The sequence below is a fragment of the Ranitomeya imitator genome, chromosome 2 (genome assembly GCF_032444005.1).
Source record: "Ranitomeya imitator isolate aRanImi1 chromosome 2, aRanImi1.pri, whole genome shotgun sequence".
Taxonomy (NCBI): Eukaryota; Metazoa; Chordata; class Amphibia; order Anura; family Dendrobatidae; genus Ranitomeya; species Ranitomeya imitator.
This window is the reverse complement of record NC_091283.1, coordinates 427,727,929-427,752,880: the sequence shown is the minus strand read 5'-3', so window position 1 is coordinate 427,752,880 and position 24,952 is coordinate 427,727,929. Positions and strand designations below refer to the sequence as shown.

Sequence of the window (24,952 nt, the reverse complement as noted above, 5' to 3'; positions counted from 1 at the left end):
TTTCCGGCACGACTGAGAGTGGTAGCGCTGGATAAGATTCATTTTTTCCAGACGCCGGAGGACGCTACCCAGTGGATAGATCTTAATGCTAAAAAGCTTAAAGGGAAAGGAGATTGAAAATGTGGGGTGGGTTAGTCGGGAGGTATTTTAATTCTTTCAAAAAGGGGAAAAAGAGATGGACTGACAGTACACTGGTAATTGAAATGTGAAGGTTGGAGGGTGGAGTTGGGTATTATTCAGGGAATGTACTGGGTGTGCTGATGCGGCGGAGAAGTACGAGGGAGGAAGGGTGTGCAGCGTACTAAAAGTTTATTTAGTTTCTTGCAGTTGTAATTTAATACAGGTTGAATTATATTGTTCTTCTAAGAATTGCGCCGAATTCTGTTATAAACGGTAGCGGGAGGCGGAAGGAGAAGGTTACGTTAACAAGAGTGTTCGCAATGGGTGATGGTGCCCCACTCTTGATAAGAGGCAGAATGTATAGTATTGGGGGGTGTGGGGGAGGGGGGGTAGGGGTAAGGGTGGGGAGGGAAGTTAGACAGCTCAGAACGGGAAGTAAAGACATAACTAAAGATGATGAGTCACATAATAGGGGACCGCTTTAAGATATTGAGCTGGAATGTGAGAGGCCTGGCGGATAAGTCTAGGAGAGCTGCGAGCTTGCAGTATGCGAAGGATCAACGGGCTTCTATGATATGCTTGCTAGAGACGCACTTGATACAGGAGAAAGTGGATGTACTGAATAGACGTTGGATACAGAAAGGGTATCATTCTACCTTTTCGACGTACTCAAGAGGTGTGTCAGTGTTGGTGCCGGTGGGAGTGCAGTATGAAGAGGTGAAAGTATGTGTGGATGCTGAGGGTCAGTATGTGGTGATACAATGTATATTGTATGGAGTGAGATTGTGTGTGGCGGCAATGTATATTCCACCTCCATATTCAAGTAAGAAGATCAGGGAGGTGTTGGAGAGGGTGCAACGATGGGAACCACTACCACTCTTAATTATTGGGGATTTGAACAATATCTGTGATGACTTTTGGGATAAAAATAAGAACACCCAGAACAGGTCGGAGGGGCACACTACAACATTTGGTACCTATGTGCGTGAAATAGGCATGATTGATCTATGGAGAGTTAGACATGTTGGGGAGAGAGGATACTCGTGCTATTCGCCGGCTCATGCTACGCTATCCAGAATTGATATGGCGCTGGGTAACCGCCTGTTGGACACAATGGTGGGAGAGGTGCGTTATCTGCCGAGGGCCCTTTCGGATCACAGTCCAATTGAGGTGGAGGTTAGGTTGTTGGGAACACGGACCGCAAGTGGGAGAGAATGGAAGATCCATCCTAACTGGTTACAGAGTATTGATTTGGACGGTATAGGGAAGGAGGTGACGGAATTCTTTGCTTTAAATGATGGGAGTACAGATGCTCTAACTGTTTGGGATGCAATGAAAGCGTACCTGAGAGGGTTACTATTTAGAGACATTAGTAGGTGTAAGAGGAAGACGAGGGAAGCGGAGAGAGTGGCGTTGGAGGAGCTGAAAGCCGCAGAGGACGAGATGGTAGTGCTGGGGACTTCTGAGGCAGAGAAAAGGTTGAGAACAGCGCAAAATTGTATGGAAAAGATTCTGCTGGGAAAAGCTGAAAGGAAGCGGGAGTTTCAGAGGGTGGCTTATTTTCAGGAGGGAGAAACAGTGGGACACATGCTATCGGTGGTAGCCGCGGCTCAGCGTGGTACCTCGTATGTACATTCGTTGGTTTCAGATGGGGGGAGCAGGGTATCTGAAACACCTGAAATTATAAAGGTCTTTGCGGACTTTTACGCGGACTTATATTCCTCCAGGGTCAATGAGTCAGCCGGAGATACGGAGACTTTCCTTGAGAGTCTGGGTCTTCCGAAATTGAGTGAGGAGGATGGGGTGAGCCTCGATGCCCCTATCACCGAGGAGGAACTGAGTCGGGCGCTGAAGTCTATGGCTAATGGGAAGGCACCTGGGGTTGATGGGTTACCAGCCGAAATCTATAAAAGTTTGGAGGAAGTGCTGATTCCCAGATTAAAGTTAGTACTGGAGGAGGCTGGATGCCAAGGGTATCTCCCAGCATCTATGAGGGAGGCTATTATAGTGGTTATTCCGAAGGAGGATAAGGATCTGGGGAAGCCTGAGTCGTATCGACCAATCTCTCTGTTAACCATCGATGTCAAACTCTTGGCCAAGGTGTTAGCTACCCGTTTGTCCAGCGTCATTGCTAGCCTTGTACATCCGGATAAGTCTGGTTTTATGCCTGACAGGTCTACAGCGGTTAATCTGCGGAGGCTGCATATGAACCTACAGCTGAAGTCTGACAACTGTGGCCGAAGGGTTATTGCATCCTTGGATGCCCATAAGGCGTTTGACAGTGTGGAGTGGGGATATCTCTGGCGGGTGTTGAAGTGTATGGGTATTGGTCCGCAATTTGTGGCATGGACTCAACTGTTATATTCACTACCAACAGCTAGAATTAGAGTGAATGGGGAACTTTCTCAGCCTATAAAGTTGGCCAGAGGTACGAGGCAGGGTTGCCCACTGTCGCCCCTTCTGTTTGCCTTAGCTGTGGAGCCACTGGCCGCTAAGATCCGACAATCGGATGAGGTTCCTGGGTTCAGATATGGGAGTGTTGAGGAGAAGATCGCGTTATATGCAGATGACATTTTACTGTTCCTGGCGGACCCGGATGAAGCCTTGAATGGGGCTATCGAGATCATTGGGAAATTTGGAGCCTTGTCGGGATTGAGGATAAATTGGGATAAATCGGTCCTCTTCGAGGTGGATGGGGTGGAGGAGAGCAGAAGTGAGCCATTGGGAGAGGGGCGGCTTAAGGTGGCATCCCTTTTCAAATACCTGGGAATATGGATCTCGATGCCAGTTACAGAGTTTTTGTATAGGAATTTGACTCCTCTCATGGGCGCCCTTAAAGCAAAAGTGGATGCGTGGAATAAATTACACCTATCGGTGGTGGGTAGGGTTAATCTCATTAAAATGGTTCTGATGCCCAAATTACTTTACGTCCTACATAATGCGCCAGTTTGGATTCCACGTGGGAAATTCCGGCAGATTAATGCTCTTTTTAGAAGCCTGATATGGGGGAGGCGGTACCCACGTATCCGCCTGGAGACGCTTCAGCGACCCAAGGAAGATGGAGGATTGGCTTTACCCAATCCTGAGTTATATTTTCTTGCAGCCCAGAGCCAGCATTTGAAGGGCTGGGCGCGGGGAGCGTCTACCAGTGCGGTACAACACTTGATGGAGAGGGTGACAAACCGACGACCGGTGGCGCAGTGTCTGGAGGATGGCTCCTTGGGAGTATTGGGGAAATTATACCCAACTATGTTTTTGATACATAAATTATGGACCAGAATGCGACATATTCGGGGGGTTACGGGGCTGACTAAATTTACACCGATATGGCTTAATAATAATTTGGTTGAGTTTGCGGCTCTTGGAGTGCTGGTGGAGTGGCAGGCCAAAGGAATCCACTTGGTGGCTCAGATAATTCAACAACAAGGATTAAAGTCCTTTTCGCAGCTGCAAGGGGAGTTTGGACTGAGACCGACTGGGGAGTATCAATATGCTCAGATGAAACATGCCTTTAAAGCGCAAAACAAGGGCGGTGGTATTGAGATCCAGGAGGACATAGTTCTGGAATACGTATGTGGGGAAGGGTCCACAAGGGGAGTCATTACCACCCTTTATAAGGACCTTCTACATGCATATTTACTAGACTTCCCTCTAAAAGCGAGAGCGAAATGGGAAAGAGATTTAGGCCCAATGGAGGATGAAACCTGGGAGTCGGTGTTGGAGTGGGTTCCACGAGTGTCACTGAGCGAGCCGTATAGACTATCGCAGCTGTACATCTTGCACAGAGTCTATAAATCACCGGAAGTGTTGCACAGAGCGGGGTTGCGTGCGGACTCTGAATGCCCGAGATGTAAGACTGACAATGCAGGAATATACCACATGATGTGGACATGTCCAAGACTGGTTGCTTTCTGGTTGGTGGTAATGAGCCGTGTGGAAGGGGCGTATAAATGCAGAGTGCCGAGAGATCCGATAGTGTGTATACTAGGATATGTAGAGGAAATTAGAGTGGATAACACCTGGAAGATAGCAATAGCTAGGCTATTATATATGGCAAGGAAGGTAATAGCAAGGAACTGGATCAAGGATGAGCCGCCTACAAGGGGTGAATTCCTGAAATATGTTAAACATGGTCTCAATTTGGAAAGGGGGGTATACAAAAGACGTGGGAAAATAGAAACGTTTGATAAAATGTGGTCTCCGTGGCTCGAGCTGGGATAGTAGGTATGGGAAATGGGAGGATGAGGGCCTCTGAAAGGAAGAGAGTGCTAAAGAACAAGCGGACATAAGTGATTCAAATGGCTCAAAGAGCCATCAATACTGGTAACAAAGTATAATTGGGTATGAGCTGTCAGGGGAGGGGGAGGTTTGGGTTTTGTTGGGATTGTTGGGGGTTTGGAAAATGTAAAAATTTTGTAATATACTGGAAAATGCATAAATTGTATTGTTCATATTCGCTTTCAATAAAAATCTATTTAATAAAAAAAAAAAAAAGACGACCCAGGAAAACATACTCAGAAGGGAGGTAAGAACATTTCTAAAACAATCCACAGTGAGGAGATTGGAACAAAACAAAATCCTCTAAACTGCATGCTCGCAAACGCCAGAAGCCTGACAAACAAGATGGAAGAACTAGAAGCAGAAATATCTACAGGTAACTTTGACATAGTGGGAATAACCGAGACATGGTTAGATGAAAGCTATGACTGGGCAGTTAACTTACAGGGTTACAGTCTGTTTAGAAAGGATCGTAAAAATCGGAGAGGAGGAGGGGTTTGTCTCTATGTAAAGTCTTGTCTAAAGTCCACTTTAAGGGAGGATATTAGCGAAGGGAATGAGGATGTCGAGTCCATATGGGTTGAAATTCATGGAGGGAAAAATGGTAACAAAATTCTCATTGGGGTCTGTTACAAACCCCCAAATATAACAGAAAGCATGGAAAGTCTACTTCTAAAGCAGATAGATGAAGCTGCAACCCATAATGAGGTCCTGGTTATGGGGGACTTTAACTACCCGGATATTAACTGGGAAACAGAAACCTGTGAAACCCATAAAGGCAACAGGTTTCTGCTAATAACCAAGAAAAATTATCTTTCACAATTGGTGCAGAATCCAACCAGAGGAGCAGCACTTTTAGACCTAATACTATCTAATAGACCTGACAGAATAACAAATCTGCAGGTGGTTGGGCATTTAGGAAATAGCGACCACAATATTGTGCAGTTTCACCTGTCTTTCACTAGGGGGACTTGTCAGGGAGTCACAAAAACATTGAACTTTAGGAAGGCAAAGTTTGAACAGCTTAGAGATGCCCTTAATCTGGTAGACTGGGACAATATCCTCAGAAATGAGAATACAGATAATAAATGGGAAATGTTTAAGAACATCCTAAATAGGCAGTGTAAGCGGTTTATACCATGTGGGAATAAAAGGATTAGAAATAGGAAAAACCCAATGTGGCTAAACAAAGAAGTAAGACAGGCAATTAACAGTAAAAAGAAAGCATTTGCACTACTAAAGCAGGATGGCACCATTGAAGCTCTAAAAAACTATAGGGAGAAAAATACTTTATCTAAAAAACTAATTAAAGCTGCCAAAAAGGAAACAGAGAAGCACATTGCTAAGGAGAGTAAAACTAATCCCAAACTGTTCTTCAACTATATCAATAGTAAAAGAATAAAAACTGAAAATGTAGGCCCCTTAAAAAATAGTGAGGAAAGAATGGTTGTAGATGACGAGGAAAAAGCTAACATATTAAACACCTTCTTCTCCACGGTATTCACGGTGGAAAATGAAATGCTAGGTGAAATCCCAAGAAACAATGAAAACCCTATATTAAGGGTCACCAATCTAACCCAAGAAGAGGTGCGAAACCGGCTAAATAAGATTAAAATAGATAAATCTCCGGGTCCGGATGGCATACACCCACGAGTACTAAGAGAACTAAGTAATGTAATAGATAAACCATTATTTCTTATTTTTAGTGACTCTATAGCGACAGGGTCTGTTCCGCAGGACTGGCGCATAGCAAATGTGGTGCCAATATTCAAAAAGGGCTCTAAAAGTGAACCTGGAAATTATAGGCCAGTAAGTCTAACCTCTATTGTTGGTAAAATATTTGAAGGGTTTCTGAGGGATGTTATTCTGGATTATCTCAATGAGAATAACTGTTTAACTCCATATCAGCATGGGTTTATGAGAAATCGCTCCTGTCAAACCAATCTAATCAGTTTTTATGAAGAGGTAAGCTATAGGCTGGACCACGGTGAGTCATTGGACGTGGTATATCTCGATTTTTCCAAAGCGTTTGATACCGTGCCGCACAAGAGGTTGGTACACAAAATGAGAATGCTTGGTCTGGGGGAAAATGTGTGTAAATGGGTTAGTAACTGGCTTAGTGATAGAAAGCAGAGGGTGGTTATAAATGGTATAGTCTCTAACTGGGTCGCTGTGACCAGTGGGGTACCGCAGGGGTCAGTATTGGGACCTGTTCTCTTCAACATATTCATTAATGATCTGGTAGAAGGTTTACACAGTAAAATATCGATATTTGCAGATGATACAAAACTATGTAAAGCAGTTAATACAAGAGAAGATAGTATTCTGCTACAGATGGATCTGGATAAGTTGGAAACTTGGGCTGAAAGGTGGCAGATGAGGTTTAACAATGATAAATGTAAGGTTATACACATGGGAAGAGGGAATCAATATCACCATTACACACTGAATGGGAAACCACTGGGTAAATCTGACAGGGAGAAGGACTTGGGGATCCTAGTTAATGATAAACTTACCTGGAGCAGCCAGTGCCAGGCAGCAGCTGCCAAGGCAAACAGGATCATGGGGTGCATTAAAAGAGGTCTGGATACACATGATGAGAGCATTATACTGCCTCTGTACAAATCCCTAGTTAGACCGCACATGGAGTACTGTGTCCAGTTTTGGGCACCGGTGCTCAGGAAGGATATAATGGAACTAGAGAGAGTACAAAGGAGGGCAACAAAATTAATAAAGGGGATGGGAGAACTACAATACCCAGATAGATTAGCGAAATTAGGATTATTTAGTTTAGAAAAAAGACGACTGAGGGGCGATCTAATAACCATGTATAAGTATATAAGGGGACAATACAAATATCTCGCTGAGGATCTGTTTATACCAAGGAAGGTGACGGGCACAAGGGGGCATTCTTTGCGTCTGGAGGAGAGAAGGTTTTTCCACCAACATAGAAGAGGATTCTTTACTGTTAGGGCAGTGAGAATCTGGAATTGCTTGCCTGAGGAGGTGGTGATGGCGAACTCAGTCGAGGGGTTCAAGAGAGGCCTGGATGTCTTCCTGGAGCAGAACAATATTGTATCATACAATTATTAGGTTCTGTAGAAGGACGTAGATCTGGGTATTTATTATGATGGAATATAGGCTGAACTGGATGGACAAATGTCTTTTTTCGGCCTTACTAACTATGTTACTATGTTACTATGTAATAATGTACCTGACTCATTGGGATAGAGGTAGGGGAGAGGACATAAAACCGGGGGGTAACTGTACTCCATTTGGTTGAGAGAAACATCTATGATTGATCTCTGGAGGGTCCGTAACCCTGGGGTGCGTAGATTCTCGTACTTCTCAGCGACTTTCTTCCTTGTCGAGGATCGATTTGGCGTTAGGGGATGACCAGATGCTAAGACTTGTGACAGATGTGGGGTATTTGATTAGAACGGTGTCTGACCATTCTCCAGTGTATGTCGTACTTGGTGAGCAGGGTCAGATAATGAATAACAAACCCCCTTGGCGACTAAACCCCTTTTCGCTGCAGTTAATTGATAAAGGAGGTGATCTAGAGAAAGAGCTCCAAGAGTTCTTCAGGGTTAATAGTGGTACGGCCCATGAGGGAATTGTTTGGGAGGCAATGAAAGCCTTCTTTATGGGGCTTTGTATTAAAGGAATACCTAGGGTTCAGACGAATACTAAGCAGAAAGATCAATGGGTATTCAGGGAACAGAGAGGCTGAGGAGGCCATGATGGTGTGATATGCTATGTGGGTATCATTTGTGTGTATATTTCTATGTTACTTATTTTCATGGTGTTCTCTTGTAGGAGGAGTTATTTGCTAATTGATGAATGGCTGTTGCTGCCATCTGATATCAGCCCCCACAGCACTGTATTGTTTGCTAATATGCTAATGACATGTTGACCTAGCTTGTTGAAACAATGAGCCAGAGACCTTCCCCCCTCCTGACCTGTGAATGAGGGGGACTTTTTAAAAATATCAGGGAGGTGAGACACAGATCAGTCCTGTGTGGAATGATGATGTCTTCACAGCATCTCAGAGAGAAAGAACAGTACATGGACTATGCTATCCTCTGTCTGCTGGATTGCTGGACTTTTATCCTGTTACTGAACTGCATTTGTGTTCTGGACTTTTTTATCCTGTGTGTGGTGGATCGCATATGGACCTTTCGTATTTTTGCCTAAATAAAGGTCTTGGGATTGTTCACTCTTCGCTGGCTCTGTTGATTGTGTGGTACCGGAGAAGGACCCCGTGACAATTGGTGGCAAGCAGTGGGATCAACACAGCGCAACCTAATGGTGAACCACCCACAGGGTGAGTACAGAAGTTGGACTGTATCCAGTTTACAGGAGAGAGCCAGAGACCTGGGCCTGAACTACCAGGGACTGACTAAAGAGGCCTTAATTGACCTACTGGTTGGTGCCAGCCCGGCCACCTCCTCCCATATGTCTGAATGACGAGCACTGGAGATGAGGACCCCCACCCCAAAAAGCCAGTGGGTGGTGTGGTACGAAGAAGAGATGGCTGTTCTGGACCCTTGCGTCTCCCAGGAGTACAAGGAGGCTGCCCGCAGGGCACAGCGGAGACGAGAAGCCATAGAGCTTGAAAGAGAAAGTAACGCAATATGGAATGTAAACCCAACGAACCGGGAGCCTGTACGGATCACCCGGACAGAGTTTAAGCCATTTGATGAGGCTTCTGAAGATGTGGAGGGGTTCTTCAAGGACTTTGAGCAGCAGTGTGCTGTGATGGAGGTGCCCCACTCTGGCTGGATGCGTTTGTTAGTGGGACTCCTGAACGGTAGCCTGGCGGAGGCTTACAGAACCATTGACTCACAGCGGAATCGGGATTATAATATTGTAAAGCAGACTATCTTGGATTACCATGCCAAGTTCCGGAACCTCCCATGCACTACGGGGGGGATCGTTTAGGATGTATGCGCATAAGATGTCCCAGGCATGTCAGAGATGGCTGGAAGCAGAAAACGCCTCTACTGTGGACGATGTTATAGAGGCGTTCCTTATAGAACGGGAGTAGAGGTACGGGAATGGGTCCGGGAGCGAACGCCGTGTACCGTGGATAGAGCTGCAGCCCTGGCAGATGAAGCACTTACTATCCGGCCGCAATGGAGGAGGCTTCTGGACAATGAACCACGGCCTGCTCCCGCGCCACATCCCCCTCCGATTATATCTGCCCTTCCGCAAGCCGATGACAATGACATTTCACAATCCTGGGCCCCAACAGTTCCTGTCCACGACCAGGGGGTATCACAAAGAGGAGATGTTATGGGTGTGGGCAACCTGGACATTTGCAGTCAGGCTGTCCTTCAAGGATTCGGAGGGAGCCCCACCTCATCCAGTGCATCCTGTACACTCGATCCCGCCTGAGGAAGAGCTACCACCCCCCCTCCAGAGTGGACCACCGACCACGGCACCATAGATACCCCTCCTGGAATGTACGGACTCCGGCCTTTGTCCTTTAGCTACCCAGAGCAACGGCAACGCCACCTGCAGGACGTCTTAATTGATGGATACAAAGTGTCAGGATTTAGAGACATGGGGGCATGCCTGACTATTGCTGACCCCCGTGTGGTTCGACCCGAGGCAATTTACCAGGGTCTGGGAATTCCCATTGTCCTGGCGGGGGGTGCCTGCTGTTACAGAACCCCCCAGCACCAAGAATGTTATGCAGTATATGTATGTATAATAGTTTCCATGTGAAATGCATCAGTCCACAGGCTGCGCCCCTGGACAAGATATTCTCTTTCTGACCTCCCCCCACCTTTGTAATTCCCACAGTAAATAGCGGCAGGCTCCGGCCCCCTGCGGCTATTGCAATGTATGTGTGGCCTGCTGTTTTCCTATTGGCCAGCCCTGTGTATCTGTGTTATATATTCTGTGTGCTGTAAATAAAGGGTGTTCTTTTAGACTGGAAATACGTGGGGTAGCAGTCAGCTTTTATATGCTCTCACGTAACCAAGGAATTCCAGCCAGCGTCCTTCATTCAGAATCCAGCAAAAGCAGACTGGACCTCCTGAAACACAGGGTGGTACTGAAAGAGGTACCCCAGCTTGGTAGACCCCGTTACACCTGCAAATATATACAGCGAGCTTCTGTGCATTTGGATTATGGTTGTGGAGAAAAACGGTGTTGGATTGGAGTTATGGGAGGACTACCTGCAGATATCCTCCTTGGAAATGACATTAGGGCGTTACAGTGTCATTTCGTGGGAGCAGTCACCCGACTACAGGCCCTTCAAGCACTACATAATCCGGACCTCACCGGGGAGCAACCACCATGAACCACATCAGAGTTGGTGAGCAATACGTTCCCTGCTACTACATTGGGAGAGTCTTGGGATAGGGAGGAGTTTAGGAGAGAAATAGAGGGTGACACTACCTTAGCAGCCCTTCGGCTAAGGGCAGAAACTGGACACATGTGAGATAATGGGGATGGCTGCACTCGAGAAAACGGACTGTATTATCGCGTAACAAAGGTCAGTGACAAGGGCAACCCTGACGCAACGACCAGGCAACTCATTGTCCCTCAGTACATGGCACAGCTACTCCAACTGGCCCATGACATCCCCTTGGCTGGGCATTAAGGGAGGAAAAGGACTGAAGAGAGACTCACCTAAAGTTTTTACTGGCCTGGCATCTCGCAGTCGGTAGCCCATTATTGCCGCACCTGCGATGTGTGCCAGCGAATGCAGCATCCAGGAGCTCGACATAAGGTACCCCTGCAATCCCTGTCCCTAATTGAAGAACCATTTCAACGTGTAGCTGTCGACATCATAGGTCCTCTGGCCCACCCCAGCCGGTCGGGGAAAAAATATATCCTGACAGTGGTGGACTATGCCACTCAGTATCCTGAAGCTGTGGCCATGTCCAGTATTACAGCAGTAAAGGTAGCAGAGGCCCTTGTTACCATCTTTACCTGGGTAGGGTTTCCTAGTGAAATATTATCGGATCAAGGCACTCAGTTCATGTCAGATCTGGTCCAGTCCCTATGGCATACCTGTGGTGTTCAAGCCATTCGCACCACCCCATACCACCCGCAGAACAACAACTTATGTGAACACTTTAATGGAACCCTAAACAAAATGCTGAGGGCTTTTGTTGACATTGAAAAGGACTGGGAAAAATACCTGCCACATCTCCTCTTTGCCTTTCGGGAGGTTCCCCCAAGAGTCTACAGGGTTCTCTCCCTTCGAACTACTGTTTAGCCGAAATGTCTGTGGGCCTCTCACTTTTCTGAAAGAACATTTGGAGGGAGATATCTCAGACACCGGAATGCCCATCATTCCCTATGTTCTAGAGTTCAGAGACCGTCTCGCCCAGCTAGCTACCTTGGCTAAAGAACATCAGCGAATGGCCCAGTCCAGACAAAAAACCTGGTATGACCATAATGCCAGGACCGGGAATTTATGGAAGGACAACAAATACTCATGATTACTGCTTCCCCTGCCAACAAGCTTCAAGCAGTGTGGGAAGGCCCTTATCAGGTTGTCAAGAAAATTAACGACACTAAGTATGTTATTGCCCTGGACTCTAGTGGTCGACGACAGAAAACCATCCACATTAACATGCTGAAAGACTACCACGACCGATCTCTGCCTGTTCTAGCCGTCTGCCACCTCCCCTAGTGATACCGCCGACGACGAGCATCTCCCGATCTTCTCCAGGTCGCCCAAGCGGGAGGATCACTGAAACAAGTGCCCCTGGGCTCCCATTTATTGGATATACAAAGGACGATATTTTCGCCATACTAAGGCCAAGGGCTGATGCTTTCTCCTCAACGCCGGGGAAGACTACTCTCACCAGCCACCATGTGGAAACCCCCGGACAACGCCCCATCCAGCAGGCTGTCTACCGGGTTCCAGAGGCTGTTCAAGGTATGATAAAGAATGAACTGAAGGAGATGAAACGACTGGGAGTTGTTCAGCCATCTCACAGTTCCTGGGCGTCTCCTGTCGTCCTGGTCCCCAAGAAGGATGGTACAACACAATTCTGCGTTGATTACAGACGATTAAATGATGCCACCAAGAGTGATGCTTACCCCATGCCCAGGCTTGTTGATCTATTGGATCGTCTGGCCAGTGCCCAATTTGTGACCACGATAGACTTGAGCAAGGGGTACAGGCAGATACTCCTAACGGAGGACGCTCGGGAGCGCTCAGCCTTCATTACTACATTTGGGCTTTTTGAGTTCCTGGGAATGCCCTTTGGGATGAAAAATGCCCCCGCTACTTTCCAGAGACTGGTAGATCAACTGTTACAACAATGTTAGGACTTTGCCTGTGCTTATTTAGATGACATTGCCATTTTTAGCACCACCTGGGAGAAACATCTTAAACACTTGGGCATAGTGCTAGACTGTATCCTTGCTGCAGGACTGACCATTCGCCCTCATAAATGCCAAATAGGGATGGCTGAGGTGCAGTAACTTGGGCATAGAGTAGGGGGTGGGACCCTAAGGCCTGAGCGTGCCAAGGTGGAAGCCATTAGCAACTGGTGTAGACCCCAGACTAAAAAGCAGGTACTTGCATTTTTAGGAACTGCTGGTTACTATCGCAAATTTGTTTCTAACTTCAGCACCTTGGCCAAGCCCCTAACCGACCTGCCCCGCAAGAACATGCCTAGGAATGTGACATGGAGGACTGCATACGAGGATGCCTTTTCAGCGTTAAAGACCGCCCACATCACTGTTCCTGTCTTGGCTGCCCCTGATTATAAGCGCAAGTTCCTCGTGCAGACAGATGCATCCACCTTTGGGATTGGGGCAGTACTTAGCCAAGTGAACGCCGCCAGAGAAGAACATCCTGTTGCTTTTGCCAGTCGGAAACTACTGGATTGGGAAGTTGCCTATGCCATCGTATGGGTGCTGAAAAAATTGCAGCCATACTTGTATGGCAGAGACTTCACAATTGTTACAGACCACAACCCCCTCACATGGCTGAACCGCATATCGGGGACAATGAAAGATTGCTGTGGTGAACCTTGTCCTTACAACCCTACAGCCTCTCCATCCAATGCAAGTGGGGAAGCCAACACCAGAAAGCCGATGGACTATCTCGACAAGAACCATAGCCTCCCCAGGCCGACCTACCCCTGCCACTGTACAAGGAACTATAAACGATTGAGCAATATGGGCTAAAGTGAGCAGGCCAGAGGTCTGTGTAGACCTCATTGCATGCTCACTTATTATGGGGGGGAGAGGTTGTGATGGTGTGATATGCTATGTGGGTATCATTTTTGTGTATATTTCTATTTTACTTATTTTCATGGTGTTCTCTTGTAGAAGGAGTTATTTGCTAATTGATGAATGTCTGTTGCTGCCATCTGATATCAGCCCCCATAGCACTGTATTGTTTGCGAATATGCTAATGACATGTTGACCTAGCTTGTTGAAACAATGAGCCCCTGAGACCTTCCCCCTCCTGACCTGTGAATGAAGAGGGAGACTTTTAAAAATATCAGGGAGGTGAGACACAGATCAGTCCTGTGTGGAATGATGATGTGTTCACAGCATCTCAGAGAGAAAGAACAGTATATGGACTATGCTATCCTCTGTCTGCTGGATTGTTGGACTTTTATCCTGTTACTGAACTGCATTCGTGTTCTGGACTATTTTATCCTTTGTGTGCTGGATCGCATATGGACCTTTCGTATTTTTGCCTAAATAAAGGTCTTGGGATTGTTCACTCTTCGCTGGCTCTGTTGATTGTGTGGTACCAGAGAAGGACTCCGTGACCAGGCATTGACCTTGAACCCATCCGTTCAGGCGGAGGAGAGGCTTAAAAAGGCTCAGGTTGGAATAAATGCGCTGTACTTACGGATTGCAGAACAAAAAAAGATGTTCCGAACTATGCAATATTTTGAAGAAGGAGAGAGAGACGGTCATCTCCTGGCCCTAGTGGCTGCTGCACAGAGAGACAGTGCTTATATAATTGCCTTGAGGAGAGAATATGGGCAGGAGGTTAGAGATATTGCAGGCATACTGGAGGTGATTTTATATTAATCTATATAGATCACAGGCACAGCCGACAAATACAGAGATTAATGATTTTTTGGTCAAAGCGGAGCTTCCCAAATTGTCTGCAGAGAATTAGCAATTATTGGATAGACCGTTTAGCTTGGAGGAGTTGGAGGTAGCGCTGGCCTCTATGGCTAATGAAAAGGCTCTGGGGGGGGGGGGGGGAATGGTTTGCCCTGTGAAGTATACAAAAAATATGGGAAATGTTTGCTACCTGCTTTGCTGGAAGTATATAAGGCAGGGTTGGAAAGAGAACTCCCACGGTCCATGCGGGAGGCAATTATTGTTGTGCTCCCTTAGAAAGGCAAAGACCTTACTGAGCCGGCCTCGTATCGCCCAATCTCACTGCTAATGACGGATTCAAAACTTCTGGCTAAAATGATGGCTAACCGTCTTAATAAAGTTAAAACATCTATAGTGCAGGGGGATCAGGTGGGCTTTATGCCTAACAAATCCACAGCAACGAATTTGAGGAGACTTTTTATTAACATGCAAGTGTAGGCGGATAGTAAAGGGCATAAAGTGATCTTGTCGTTGAAGGCGGCCAAAGCATTCGATAGCGTAGAGTGGAAATGCTTGTGGGCTACGTTGCAGCCCATGGGCTTTGGGGGAAGTGTTTACCAAATGGGTTCAGTTGTTGTATACTGCTCCTAGGGCCAAGGTACGTGTTAATGGGCGAATGTCTGAGGGGTTTTCCTTGTTTAGAAGCACACGACAGGTATGCCCTTTAACCCCTTTATTGTTTGCTATAGCAATAGAGCCACTGGCGGCAGTGATTAGAAGGGATCAAAATATTGTAGGATTTAAGTATGGGATACATGAGGAAAAAGTGGCACTCTATGCTGACGACATGTTGCTATTTTTGGGAGATGCAGAGGGTTCCCTGGGGACGGTGATGAAGGTTCTAGACGAATACGCCGATATATCTGGGATCTGCATTAACTAGTATAAGTTTGTTTTGTTACCGCTGGATGGTGTCAAATAATATTGAAGATTATGAGAGACTTAATTTGAACCCACTGCTAGGTAAAATTTAAACAGAAGATTATGGCATGGAGGAAATAAAATTTAACAATGGCCGGGCGTGCAAACGTAATAAATATGATACTTATGCCTCAGCTTTTGTATGTGCTACACAATGCACCGGTTTGGCTGCCTCAAAATAGATTTTATAAAATTAATGCCATTTTCCGTGATTTGATATGGAAAGGAGGTCGAGCACGTATTAAGTTAGAACTGTTGCAACGTCCAAAAGATGATGTAGGTTTGGCGGTTCACAACCCATGGTTGTATTACATTGGGTCCCAGTGCCAGCATTTGATAGGATGGGGGGGGATCATGATCTTATAAGTTCAGTGGGGAAGGTTATTTCTCATGTGGTGGGGAGGGGCCCGTTGCTAGCCGCTTTGGAGGCAGGTAAATTTCGTCTGAATCCTAAAAGGTTTCCAACTTTGGCGTTGCTTGAAAAACTGTGGAAAAAAATAAAGCGATGGAGAGGTATAAGGGAATAGACGAGATACACAGCCATTTGTTATGACCCCCGGCTGACTGAACTGCTAAGTCTACGGAATTTTGGACAGCGGAGAATAGGTATATGGTATGTGTCGCAGCTGCTAGATGGTGAGACATTTAAAACATTTGAAACACTCAGGAAAGAGTTCCCTTTGGAGCATACTATGTTCTACCAGTATCTACAGTTGCGACACGCATTCTCTAGACAGTGGATAAGGTCACCGATAGTGATACAGAGTGACAGTATGTTGAATATACTTGGTCCACAGAGGGGTACTAGGGATCTTATATAGCTAATTTACAGGGGACTGCTGGATATGTTTTTGGATAGATACCCATTGATGGCTAGATCCAAATGGACAAGGGATTTGGGAGACGTATCGGATGATCAGTGGGAGTCGATTTTACAATATGTCCCTAAAATATCTATAAGTGAATCTGGGAGGGTGTCACAGTTATTCACTATACATAAGGTACACAGGACACCTGTGTGAATGAAATAAGCTGGACTAAGGGCGGACTCTGGATGCCCGAGATGTACGATGGATGAAGCTGATACTCTTCATATGCTATGGTCTTGTCCAAGATTACAGGCATTTTGGATTGTGGTCCTAAATTTAGTGGAAAGAGTGACGGAAGCAACTATTATTCGAGATCCATTGACGTGTATTTTAGGACATATAGAGGAGGTGGGGTCGGATGAATGGGGTAGGCTAGCAATAGCCAGACTGCTTTATGTTGCAAGGAAGACTATCACATTGCACTGTTTAGATGAAAATCCTCCTACTAGGAAGGAATTTGTAAATAGAGTTAATTTTGTAATCCTTATGGAGCGAAGCGTATACATGAAAAGAGGCAAGATGAACCACTACGAGAATATCTGGGGGGGGGGGGGGGAGGTTGGTTGGACTTTCCCATATTGGCTTTTGCAGAATTCGCCAAAAATAGGATATTAGGGTTATAAAAGAGTATACAACATTGTAATACATGGATAAGGACTGTAAAAGCGTGACGGGGGTGGGGGGTGGTGTATAGGTTGGGGGAGGTTTTCTGGTTATTGTAGGGGGGAGGAATGTGTTTGATGTATTTACATTTATTAAAAAACTAGATCGTGGCCCGATTCTAATGCATCGGGTATTCTAGAATATGCATGTCCCCGTAGTATATGGACAATGATGATTCCAGAATTCGCGGCAGACTGTGCCCGTCGCTGATTGGTCGAGGCAACCTTTATGACATCGTCGCCATGGCAACCATTATGACATCTACGTCGATACTGTGCCCGTCGCTGAATCAGAGACGCGGGATGTCTACGTCCTTTATGACATCATCGTCGCTGTGCCCGTTGCTGATTGGTCGAGGCCTGGCGGCCTCGACCAATCAGAGACGCGGAATTTCTACGTCGATGCTGTGCCGGTCTCTGATTGGTCGAGGCCTGGCGGCCTCGACCAATCAGAGACGCGGGATTTCCAGGACAGACAGACAGAAAGACAGACAGACGGAAAAACCCTTAGACAATTATATATATACTAGATTGTGGCCCGATTCTAACGCATCGGGTATTCTAGAATATGCATGTCCCCGTAGTATATGGACAATGATGATTCCAGAATTTGCGGCAGACTGTGCCCGTCGCTGATTGGTCGAGGCAACCTTTATGACATCTTCGTCGCCATGGCAACCATTATGACATCATCGTCGCTGTGCCTGGCGGCCTCGACCAATCAGACGCGGGATTTCTACGTCCTTTATGACATCATCGTCGCTGTGCCCGTTGCTGATTGGTCTAGGCCGCCAGGCCTCGACCAATCAGAGACGCGGGATTTCTACGTCGATGCTGTGCCGGTCTCTGATTCAGAGAGCCGGGATTTCCAGGACAGACAGACAGACAGACAGACGGAAAATTGTGGCCCGATTCTAACGCATGTCATAATGGTTGCCATGGCGACGATGATGTCATAAAGGTTGCCTCGACCAATCAGCAACGGGCACAGTCTGCCGCGAATTCTGGAATCATCATTGTCCATATATTACAGGGACATGCATATTCTAGAATACCCGATGCGTTAGAATCGGGCCACAATCTAGTTATATATACAGGTCCTTCTCAAAAAATTAGCATATAGTGTTAAATTTCATTATTTACCATAATGTAATGATTACAATTAAACTTTCATATATTATAGATTCATTATCCACCAACTGAAATTTGTCAGGTCTTTTATTGTTTTAATACTGATGATTTTGGCATACAACTCCTGATAACCCAAAAAACCTGTCTCAATAAATTAGCATATTTCACCCATCCAATCAAATAAAAGTGTTTTTTAATAACAAACAAAAAAACCAACAAATAATAATGTTCAGTTATGCACTCAATACTTGGTCGGGAATCCTTTGGCAGAAATGACTGCTTCAATGCGGCGTGGCATGGAGGCAATCAGCCTGTGACACTGCTGAGATGTTATGGAGGCCCAGAATGCTTCAATAGCGGCCTTAAGCTCATACAGAGTGTTGGGTCTTGCGTCTCTCAACTTTCTCTTCACAATATCCCACAGATTCTCTATGGGGTTCAGGTCAGGAGAGTTGGCAGGCCAATTGAGCACAGTAATACCATGGTCAGTAAACCATTTACCAGTGGTTTTGGCACTGTGAGCAGGTGCCAGGTCGTGCTGAAAAATGAAATCTTCATCTCCATAAAGCATTTCAGCTGATGGAAGCATGAAGTGCTCCAAAATCTCCTGATAGCTAGCTGCATTGACCCTGCCCTTGATGAAACACAGTGGACCAACACCAGCAGCTGACATGGCACCCCACACCATCACTGACTGTGGGTACTTGACACTGGACTTCAGGCATTTTGGCATTTCCTTCTCCCCAGTCTTCCTCCAGACTCTGGCACCTTGATTTCCGAATGACATGCAAAATTTGCTTTCATCAGAAAGAAGTACTTGGGACCACTTAGCAACAGTCCAGTGCTGCTTCTCTGTAGCTCAAAAGTGGCTTTACCTGGGGAATGCGGCACCTGTAGCCCATTTCCTGCACATGCCTGTGCACGGTGGCTCTGGATGTTTCCACACCAGACTCAGTCCACTGCTTCCTCAGGTTCCCCAAGGTCTGGAATCGGTCCTTCTCCACAATCTTCCTCAGGGTCCGGTCTCCTCTTCTCGTTGTACAGCGTTTTCTGCCACATTGTTTCCTTCCAACAGACTTACCATTGAGGTGCCTTGATACAGCACTCTGGGAACAGCCTATTTGTTGAGAAATTTCTTTCTGGGTCTTACCCTCTTGCTTGAGGGTGTCAATGATGGCCTTTTTGACATCTGTCAGGTCGCTAGTCTTACCCATGATGGGGGTTTTGAGTAATGAACCAGGCAGGGAGTTTATAAAAGCCTCAGGTATCTTTTGCATGTGTTTAGAGTTAATTAGTTGATTCCGAAGATTAGGGTAATAGGTCGTTTAGAGAACCTTTTCTTGATATGCTAATTTATTGAGACAGGTTTTTTGGGTTATCAGGAGTTGTATGCCAAAATCATCAGTATTAAAACAATAAAAGACCTGACAAATTTCAGTTGGTGGATAATGAATCTATAATATATGAAAGTTTAATTGTAATCATTACATTATGGTAAATAATGAAATTTAACACTATATGCTAATTTTTTGAGAAGGACCTGTATAGATAGATGGGAAGTATTATCATTTGTACTCTAATGCATACTTATGTATGTAATGTTATCCTTTTTGCTTTCTTCAATAAAAAGTATTTGATTTAAAAAAAAAAAGTTATGGTTAGGATTAGGGGTGTGTTGGGGTTAGGGTTGGAGTTAGAATTGGGGGTTTCCACTGTTTAGGTACATCAGGGGGGTCTCCAAACACGACATGGCTCCACCACTGATTCCAGCCAATTTTTTGTTGAAAAAGCCAAATGGTGATCCCTCCCTTCTGAGCTCTGCAGTGCACCCCACATATGGGGCTTCAGTGTACTCAGGACAAATTGCACAACAACTTTAATGGTCCAATTTCTCCTCAACCTTGTGAAAGTAAAAATTTGGGGGTGAAAAGATCATTTTTGTGGAAAAAATGTGTTTTTTTTATTTCCACGGCTCTACGTTAAACTCCTGTGAAGCACTTGGGGGTTCATAGTGCTCACCACACATCTAGATAAGCTCCTGGGGGGGGGGGGGGTGTCTAGTTTTCAATATGCGGTCACTTATGGGGGTTTATACTGTTTAGGTACATCAGGGGCTCTGCAAACACAAAATGACGCCCGCAGACCTTCCATCAAAGTCTGAATTTTAAAACGTCACTAATTCCTTCCGAGCCCCCCTGTGTGCCCAAACAGTGGTCCCCCCCCCCCCCCCACATATGAGGTATCGGCGTACTCAGGGCAAACTGGACAACAACTTTTGGGGTCCAATTTCTCCTGTTACCCTTGTGAAAGTAACAAATTGCGGGCTAAAAAATCATTTTTGAGAAAAAAAAAAGAGATTTTTTTATTTTCACGGCTCTGTTATAAACTTCTGTGAAGCACTTGGGGATTCAAAGTGCACACCAGACATCTAGATAAGTTCCTTAAAGGGTCTAATTTCCAAAATGGTGTCACTTGTGGGGGGGCTTCCACTGGTTAGGAACATCAGGGGCTCGCCAAACACAACATGGCATCCGATCTCAATTCCAGCCATTTCTGCATTGAAAGAGTCAAATGGCGCTCCTTCCCTTCCGAGCTCTGCCGTGCGCCCAAACAGTGGTTTACCCCCACATATGGGGTATCGGCTTACTCAGGACTCATTGCATAACAACTTTTGGGGTCTAATTTCTCCCGTTACCTTTGTGAAAATAAAAATTTGGGGGCAAAAAGATCAAATTTTTTCCACATAAATGATTTTGTATTTTAACCCCTATCTGACCTCGGACGGGATAGTACGTCCGAGGTCAGATCCCCTGCTTTGATGCAGGGCTCCGCGGTGAGCCCGCATCAAAGCCGGGACATGTCAGCTGTTTTGAACAGCTGACATGTGCCCGTAATAGGCGCGGGCAGAATCGCGATCTGCCCGCACCTATTAACTAGTTAAATGCTGCTGTCAAACGCTGACAGCGGCATTTAACTACCGCTTCCGGCCGGAAATGACATCATCGCCGACCCCCGTCACATGATCGGGGGTCGGCGATGCGTCTCCATTGTAACCATAGAGGTCCTTGAGACCTCTATGGTTACTGATCGCCGGTCGCTGTCAGCGCCACCCTGTGGTCGGCGCTCACAGCACACCTGCATTTCTGCTACATAGCAGCGATCAGCAGATCGCGGCTATGTAGCAGAGGCGATCGAGTTGTGCCTGCTTCTAGCCTCCCATGGAGACTATTGAAGCATGGCAAAAGTTAAAAAAAAAAGTTGAAAAAAATGTTAAAAAAATTAAAAAAAAATATAAAAGTTCAAATCACCCCCCTTTCGCCCCAATCAAAATAAATCAATAAAAAAAATATAAAATCTATGCATATTTGGTGTCGCCGCGCTCAGAATCGCCCGATCAACTAAAAAAAAGCATTAACCTGATCGCTAAACAGTGTAGCGGGAAAAAAATTCAAAACGCCAGAATTACGTTTTTTTGGTCGCCGCGACATTGCATTAAAATGCAATAACGGGCGATCAAAAGAACGTATCTGCACCGAAATGCTATCATTAAAAACGTCATCTCGGCACGCAAAAAATAAGCCCTCAACCGACCCCAGATCACGAAAAATGGAGACGCTACGGGTATCGGAAATTGGCGCAATTTTTTTTTTTTTTTTTTTTTTTTTTTTTTTTAAGCAAAGTTTGGAATTTTTTTTTCATTACTTAGATAAAAAATAACCTAGTCATGTTAGGTGCCTATGAACTCGTACTGACCTGGAGAATCATAATGGCAAGTCAGTTTTAGCATTTAGTGAACCTAGCAAAAAAGCCAAACAAAAAACAAGTGTTGGATTGCACTTTTTTTGCAATTTCACCGCACTTGGAATTTTTTTCCCGTTTTCTAGTACACGACATGCTAAAACCAATGATGTCGTTCAAAAGTACAACTCGTCCCGCAAAAAATAAGCCCTCACATGGCCAAATTGACAGAAAAATAAAAAAGTTATGGCTCTGGGAAGGAGGGGAGTGAAAAACGAACACGGAAAAATGAAAAATCCCAAGGTCATGAAGGGGTTAACGGCTCTACCTTATAAACTTCTGTGACGCACTTGGGGTCCCTGACCTGTCTACCTAGTGTGAACACTTACCTCTGGCTAATAACATGGCAAAGCCTGCATTTATAGGAAGGTCGGACCCATCCGATCCATGAGATTACCTTGACGATGGTGGATGGGCTCACATTTTTTGGCCAAATTTTGTGCTAAGCATCTCATGTGTTTTTTCATAGATTTCACAAGCCATTATGCTATTCACATTTCATGTATCGCGCATTCCCTTGCTTTAGTACAGTTGAGTGCAGCCATTGATCTATCAGATTAATCAGCATCACAGAGCCATTATGGCCATGCCTTTAGTCTATAGACTAAATCCTGCTGACAGGTTCTCCTTAAATACTTTTGCTAACTGTACAAAAAAAGCCATACATTTAAAAAAAAAAAAAAAATTAAAACGTCACCATTACTCACCTCTGCAGTCTCGTGTTCACAAAAAGGGCACTTGAACAGGGTGTCTGTTTTATGTGACTTTTTATGCTTTGCGAGCTCCAGACCGGTGAAAAAAGATCTGTCGCAATCTTTACATCGATGAAGTTTCACCTCTATCAGGAATAAATGACAACAGCTTTTATATCACAGCGACAACAGCGACGTCTTCTCTATATGGCTGCCTGTACAAGGATCCGTAGTGCACAATTACTAAGATTCTTTGCCTCTGTGGCTTCTACAAATACAGCGCATGATTTTGTGATGCGACAAAAAACTGCATTGAAAACATTGGAATATTATGTGATACTATGTGTGCACATGCGCCTTACATGAAATTGTAAGTCATTCTTATTTCAAATCTAATTGGCTCAATATACAACAATATCTCAGGTCAGTGAATTCTATCAATAAATTGCCAAGACTGACTTACCGATCTGATCTTCAGGGTTAATAAATTGAAGCCTCCTTCTTTTCGTCGGGGCTGTAGGCAGAGCTGCTGTGCCCTGAGAATCGACGTTTTGGGTTTCAGCCTTTATAGTCAAAAGCAGAGAGATAATTACAGCTGTGATGTAGCACATTGTCACTTCTCTTACACCAGTAAACAAGTCATAGGACCAGATCTGTGGATGGGGATCCCATGTGCCATACATTACATCATTCCAACCTATCCTGCTGTTGCTTATAGTATCTACATTGTCCTTTGTGTTATTAGCCTCTGTGCATAGTTTTCGGCAATTCTTCTAAATTGTAAGCTCTTCTGAGCAGCGCCCTGAAGTCTAATTTAACCCCTTCACCACAGAGCATGTTTTCACCTTAATGACCAGGCCAATTTTTACAATACTGACCAGTGTCACTTTATGAGGTAATGACTCTGTGGCTTGAAACCCCGAGGGATCCATTCACCATAATAAGGGAGAAGCATTACTCTGGACTTTGGCCTCTGTTCAGCGGTATCCTTTTTAGAAGTGCACATCTAAAAAGACAGATCATAGGCCAGATGGCATCCTCAGACTCACAAGAAAACCCCGGTGTAAGCGCTCAGCGCAGATTAAATGTGAGCCGAGCCTTACTGCAATCTTTGGGAGGCAGAATGAACAAATCAAAAGCAGGTGAAAAATTGGTTTTATTTATATATTTTTTTTACATTGTTCCTTATCTGAAGTAAGTAATTAGACGACTATTCTCCAGGTCAGTGCGATTACAGCAATATCAGATTTACCGTATTTTTGGGGGGTTTGGCTGCTTTCACACCTTCACGCTTCATTGGGGGACACAGGTAACCTTGGGGTATGCTGCTGCCACTATGCAAAAAAGTTAGCTCCTCCCCAGCAGTATACACCCACCAACTGGCACTAAGCTACTCAGTTTTAGCTTAAGGTACCGTCACACCAAGCGACGCTGCAGCGATACAGACAACGATCCGGATCGCTGCAGCGTCGCTGTTTGGTCGCTGGAGAGCTGTCACACAGACCGCTCTCCAGCGACCAACGATCCCGAGGTCCCCGGTAACCAGGGTAAACATCGGGTAACTAAGCGCAGGGCCGCGCTTAGTAACCCGATGTTTACCCTGGTTACCATCCTAAAAAAACAAACAGTACATACTTACATTCAGCTGTCTGTCCCTTGCCGTCTGTTTGCTGCACTGACTGCTGGCCGTAAAGTGAAAGTGAAAGCACAGCACAGCGGTGAGTCACCGCTGTGTGACTCACCGCTGTGCTGTGCTTTCACTTTCACTTTGCGGCCAGCAGTCATTGCAGGAACCAGACGGCAAGGGACAGACAGCTGAATGTAAGTATGTACTGTTTGTTTTTTTACGATGGTAACCAGGGTAAACATCGGGTTACTAAGCGCGGCCCTGCGCTTAGTTACCCGATGTTTACCCTGGTTACCAGTGAAGACATCGCTGAATCGGTGTCACACACACCGATTCAGCGATGTCTGCGGGGAGTCCAGCGACAAAATAAAGTTCTGGACTTTCTTCCCCGACCAGCGATCTCCCAGCAGGGGCCTGATCGCTGCTGCCTGTCACACTGGACGATATCGCTAGCGAGGACGCTGCAACGTCACGGATCGCTAGCGATATCGTCTAGTGTGACAGTACCTTTACTGTCAGTAGGAGGCAGACACAGGGCTGCTCTCAGTCCCCATTTTCTACCTAGGTTGTTTTTTATTAACAATTTTCATTTTGCAGGTTCAGCTTGTGATTGGGACAACAGAATGGAATTGTGTCACTCTGCTCTACTCCCTAAAGACCGAGAGCACAGTGTTGGATTGCGTCACTACTGTTGTCTCCCGAGTCCATCTAGCAAAACCCTATTCCCCTAACACATCAAGAGTG

The 24,952-nt window shown here is 45.6% G+C and overlaps 1 protein-coding gene across 4 annotated transcripts in view; it reads right to left on the bottom strand.

The window, feature by feature from the left end:
• The window catches only part of LOC138664289 (oocyte zinc finger protein XlCOF28-like), a 105,318-nt gene that overhangs the window by 30,233 nt on the left and 50,133 nt on the right, over positions 1-24,952 (bottom strand). For 3 of the 4 annotated variants that reach the window (XM_069750863.1, XM_069750862.1, XM_069750865.1), the window contains exons 10-11: positions 23,045-23,144; positions 22,597-22,727 (exon numbers count right to left, since the gene is read on the bottom strand). In XM_069750863.1, the coding sequence (XP_069606964.1) occupies positions 22,597-22,727; positions 23,045-23,144 (231 nt within the window). The remainder of the gene's footprint in view (positions 1-22,596; positions 22,728-23,044; positions 23,145-24,952) is intronic. The other variant, XM_069750864.1, reaches the window with a different exon arrangement.